At 58.3% G+C, this 5,323-nt stretch overlaps 1 protein-coding gene across 2 annotated transcripts; it reads left to right on the forward strand.

Annotated features, from left to right (window-relative positions):
• Positions 1-402: 402 nt before the first annotated feature.
• On the forward strand, positions 403-5,006 carry SNRPC (small nuclear ribonucleoprotein polypeptide C). Of its 2 annotated transcripts, none has more exons than XM_027728515.2 (6): positions 403-662; positions 833-875; positions 1,218-1,326; positions 2,569-2,661; positions 3,263-3,367; positions 4,642-5,006. In XM_027728515.2, the coding sequence occupies exons 1-6, from the start codon at positions 655-657 to the stop codon at positions 4,764-4,766; spliced, it is 483 nt and encodes a 160-aa protein (XP_027584316.1). In that variant the 5' UTR covers positions 403-654; the 3' UTR covers positions 4,767-5,006. The 2 variants fall into 2 exon arrangements, with proteins under 2 accessions (XP_027584316.1, XP_027584317.1); XM_027728516.2 differs by having other exon boundaries at positions 412-662; positions 2,572-2,661.
• Positions 5,007-5,323: the final 317 nt, after the last annotated feature.

Genomic DNA, 5,323 nt, shown 5'->3' on the forward strand with positions numbered 1-5,323 from the left:
CCGCCGCGCTGACGTCACCGCGCGCGCGCGAGGGGGGGCGGGGCCACGCGCCCGCGGACAAGGCAGGGAGCGCGGCAAGGACGAGGGGGCGGAGGCCTAGTATGCAAATGACGTCCGGGCATGACGCGCGGGCTCCGCGCTGGGGTGCTGCGTCACCGGTGGGCGGCCCCGCCCCCCGCCGCGCGCTGCCTTCCATATATGGCGGCGGCGCGGCCCGCGGGATTACGCATGCAAATTATTGCTGTGACGTCACGCATCGCCATGCAAATAAGGCTGCGCAAGGCCCGCCGGGAAATCGCTTGGTTTTGTTGTTTTTTTTTCCTCCACAAAATGACGCTTTTCCCGTAGTTTTCGGCCGCGCGAGGCCGCTTCGTGACCCGGGGCAGGGGGTGTTTCCCGTGAGGAGAACACGGAGGGGCCAGCTCTGTCCCGGCAGCGCCGCGGGCAGCAGCGAACCCCGCGCGCTGTACACGGGGGGCGGTGCGGGCGGTGCCGGGCCCCTGGGCGGGGAGCGGTGGCGTGACCGAGGGCGGGGCCTGCCCACCGTCCCCTCCGGGCCCTACGGCGGCCGGCGGGGGACAAGCGGAGGCGCTGTGTGATTGCGTCAGTGCGTGCGTGCGTGCGTCACGTCCGTCTGGCGGCGGCGGGAGCATCATGCCCAAGTGAGAGCGGGGGGAACGGGGGGGCCGGGACCGGGCAGACCGGGCAGACCGGGCAGACTGAGCAGACTGAGCCCGGCTCGACTCGGCCCAGCCCAGCCCAGCCACGCGGGGCCGATCCGGGGCTCACAGCGCAAGGGAGGGCTCTCAGTAACCCGCTTTTCCCTGTTCAGGTTTTACTGCGATTACTGCGACACGTACCTCACCCATGACTCGGTGAGTACCAAGAACATCAAAATAAACTTATTCGGGCTAAGACCACTGCTCATGACATAAGTGATATCACTTATTGTCTCCTGAAGAGGCTGTGCCGTGTTCCCGGCCCTCCCAGCGGGGCAGTGATGCTCCAGTGCCCGCGGGGGTCCGGGGAAGGCAGCTGGGGGGCCCTCGGGGCACCTTCTGCTTAAACTGGGGGGTCAACACTTATCACACAAAGGTTTTGCGCATCTCCCGTCCTCTGACTGGGCACAAACCGAGCTGCTTTGTGCTGCTGAATTGCCTGTGTTTAAAATCAGACCGAGTCCTCAGTAATCTCTAGGTTTCTCTGATGTTTCCCAGCCCTCCGTGAGGAAAACCCACTGCAGTGGCCGGAAGCACAAGGAGAACGTGAAGGACTATTACCAGAAATGGATGGAGGAGCAGGCCCAGAGCCTGATTGACAAAACAAGTAAGGCCAATCCTTCCGTGACACCCCTGCCCTCCCCTGCCTCTCCTCTGACTGCTCTTCCCTGCTCCCACCTCAACTCGTTCTCACTGCCCTGGGGAAGTCAGGAGTGAAAACTTCACTTGGAGTTTTGATCTTGAGCTCTTCAGAGAGTGGGCTGCCTCAGGGAGCCTGAGGGCTCTGCCCACCCCCCAGCAGCTGAGGTTCCCTGCCCAGGCTGGGGGCAGTGTCTCTGTGTCTAGTGGTGTCCCACAGGGTCACACAACCACTTGTGCTCCCTGGTAGTGACACGTTTGTGTGAAGAGCACGAATAGGAATTCCAAAAGATAGGAAAGCAGACGTTAAAACGTCTGCGTTGTTGTTTTTCACACACTGTGATTGCTCACCCTCAGTTCCCAAGGGATATTTTTCCCTTGCTCTTAAAGCCTTGACTGAAACGTGTGTGTTCTGTGTCAGTTCCTGGGGCCCTTTCCCCCTTGCTTTCTTCTGAGGAATGGTTCTTCTCTCTGTGAAAGCAATACAAACACCAGACTTTGTGACAGCTCTCCTTGGATCACAGGATATCTTCAGGTGGAAAGGACCCTTTGGGTCACTGCCCCCACTCCTAGTTCTGTGCAGGACTGCCTAAGACTAAGCCCTGTGACCCAGAGCATCACCCAGACGCTTTTTGAGCTCTGGCAGGCCCAGAGCCGTGCCCACTCCCCAGGGGAGTGTTCCAGTGTCCCACCACCCTCTGGTGGAAGAGCCTGTTCCTAAAACCTCCCATCTGGGCTTCCCCCGACGCATCCTCATTCCGTTTCCTTTTGCCCATTTCCCTTGTGATGCTTCCAGCCTTCCCATCTTTCGCCTTCCCCCTACTCGACTCCAGCCTTTTGAATTTCTGCCCTTGCCTTCCCCCCGTTCCCTGCTCCCTGTCCCTCCCAGCCCTTGCCCCGTTGCCATTCCAGCACAGCATGTCCCGGTGGAGCGCTGCGGATCCCGCCGTGTGTGTGGTGTTCCTGTCCCCGCCTGGGTGCCGTGGGGGTGTGACACAGCCCCCTGGTCCCCGTGTAACAGTGATTGTCTCCAGGAGTGCCAGGTGCTCCCGCCCGCAGGGACGTGTCCGGAGTCGGCTGCATGACGCGATGTTCTCTCCGCGGGGCATGAACGGACGAGTCCCCCGGCGCTTCCTCGGCCTAGTAACTGGTTTTTTTTTCCCTGGGATTCTTTCTTTCCTTTTTTTTTTTTTTCTTTTCCCCCCCAATGTAGCGGCTGCATTCCAGCAAGGGAAAATCCCACCGACGCCGTTCTCGGCACCACCTCCGGCCGGAGCCATGATCCCACCTCCTCCCAGCATCCGTAAGTCTCACCTGGCACTTTGGGACTGAGACCATGGCCCTCCTGGGGTGTGTGCCTTGTGGCCCTGACTTGGAAAGAAAAGTCCTTTTAGCTTGAAACCGAGTCAAGGCATTTTGAGCTTATGCTACCAAAGTGTGGGGGAGTTCTGTGTGGGGGCAGTCCAGCAGCACCCCAGTCCTCGGTGTGTCTGATTTCAGGGATGCTCAGACTGTCAGTAGCAGGGAGAGCCCCTCCATCTGTGGGGTTTCCCGTGCAGGCGGCTCCATCAGAACTGCCAGTGGTGTGTGGGTTTGGGTTGGGTTTTTTAAATAGAATAATTTTGATAACCTTTTGCACTTGAGCTGGCAAAGGGCCAAGAGACCTCCAGCCCCAAGTCTTGCTATTGGGAGTGGCAGTTCCCTGCACTGGGTGTGCACAGCTGGAGTTGGCAACTAGCATATTCCTCTTCTGGGTCACCTGGCACCTGGAATCGGGGCTGGGAGTGAGGGAGGCAGATGTAAAGCCACCAAGGCCTTAGTTACTGCCATGTGCCATGAGAGTGAATAACTGCATTGCCTGAGGGTGCTGGCTGCTTGCAGTGTGTAACTGTCTCTGTGTCCAGCTGGCCCCCCCCGGCCCGGGATGATGCCAGCCCCACACATGGGGGGGCCCCCGATGATGCCAATGATGGGCCCACCCCCCCCGGGAATGATGCCAGTCGGACCCGGTGAGTCTGGGATGGGGTGACTCTGTCGGGGGTGCTGGGGGGGTCTGAGGGATGTGTCCTGACCCACTGGTGACTGAGCTGTGGGGAGCAGGGCTGGGCTGGGCTGGGGGCACACTCTGCTCACACCTCTGTCACTGTTACCCCCCTGCATACAACAGTCTTACAACCACTCATTAAAGCCCCCTTACTCCTGGCTGAGAGTCACCAGCCCTCCCTGCACAGCTGAAATTATGGCTCTGGGAAGCTGTAGCTGTTCTTCCTCTACTCTGAGCAGTAATTTTTTAGGAATTTGGTGTCTGCAGCTCTCAGGTTTTGCACAAGGGGCACGTTTCTGCACTAAATGAATTTCACTGTTTAAAATATCTCAAGATAACGTGTTCTAGAGAAATAATGGGCCTGAAAAAGCTTTTTTTTAGAACTGTAAAGGCAAACTAAAAGGTCTTTGATCCATTCCACTCCTGAGTTTCCTGGCATTTGAAGAATTCTCAGGGGATGTCTCACTGGAGCATTTCCCAGAACAGCTCTACAGGAACACACACATGTGCACTGAGAGTAGTGAAGTGTCTTTGCAATTACTGTCTTGTGGTAGAAAGTGTTCTGTAAGTGTTTTTAAAGCACAAGATAAGTACACAATCTGCAATATTCAGCAGCCTGGTGAAAATAAATGGCAAAGTGGGATGGAAACCATTATTTCAGGGCTGTGCAGCAAAGCCCATGCTTTTCCCTGGCCGTGCTCTTTCCCAGCTGGAAGAGGTGCCCGGTGCTTGTTCGTGGGCACATGGGAGGCTTTTGCAGCACTTTTCTCCAAACAAACTCTCCAGATCAGTAATTAAGCTCACGTGTCTCTCTCGTGACTGGCAATAATTTACCGGTGAATATTGTCAGGGTGGGTGTATAACCTATGAGCTTGGTTCCTCCTCTGCTGATGGCTGAGCTCCTTCAGGGAACAGAATCCATCTCAGCAGCTTCCAGACTGGAAGTTCCTTGATGGGGGAGAGAACCTGCCCACTGTACAGTGTGGAATTTCTCTCTGAGGGTGGGGAGGCCCTGGCACAGGTTACCCAGAGAAGCTGTGGCTGCCCCATCCCTGGAAGTGTCCAAGGCCAGGTTGGACGGGACTTGGAGCAACCCGGGCTAGTGGAAGGTGTCCCTGCCTGTGGAGTGGGCTGGAAGTAGGTCTTTAAGGTCCCTTCCAACGCAAAGCATTCCGTGTTCTGTGGTGACTGGGCATTGCTGTTCCCAATGTTCTCTAACGTCCTGTCTTTCCCCGGCAGCCCCCGGGATGAGGCCACCCATGGGAGGACACATGCCCATGATGCCGGGGCCCCCGATGATGAGACCCCCCTCCAGACCCATGATGGTGCCAACCAGGCCGGGAATGACCCGTCCAGACAGATAAAGGTGGAAATGGAGCTGCCTTTTCATATTGGGATCTTCCGCATGGCAAATACCACAGACCCATGTCCCTGGGGTTTTGTGCTGGGTGTGTGCAGGGGCTCTGCCGTCACCTCAGCATGGACACACCCTGCACTGACTGCTGGATGGGGTCTGGCTTTTGGGGCGTTCTTTTTAGCTGTGTTATATTTTACCCCCCACTGAGTCGTAAAAATAACAATAAAACATTGATGTTGTTTCCATAGGACTCTGAGCCTTGTTCTGGACCCTCTCCAGGGGAAGGATGTAGGTGGGAAGCGGTGCTGGGGCAGTGCTTGTCTGGGGGGGGCGCGGGGGGCTCAGGGCTGACGGGAGTGGTCCCAGGGTGGTCCCAGGATCTCCCGGGAGGGGTCCTGGGGGTCCCGGGAGGGGTTCGGGGTCCCGGGGCCGCCCCTTCCCCGAGCGCGGCGGGGGCGGGGGCGGGGGGCGGTGCCAAAGGGGCGGTGCCGAAGGGGGCGGGGCGAGGGGAAGGGGGCGGGGCGAGTGAAGGGGGCGGGCGGTGCCGAAGGGGGCAGGCCGTGC

The sequence above is a fragment of the Pipra filicauda genome, unplaced genomic scaffold (genome assembly GCF_003945595.2).
Source record: "Pipra filicauda isolate LSUMZ 115617 unplaced genomic scaffold, ASM394559v2 scaffold329_size807674_pilon, whole genome shotgun sequence".
NCBI classification, from domain to species: Eukaryota; Metazoa; Chordata; class Aves; order Passeriformes; family Pipridae; genus Pipra; species Pipra filicauda.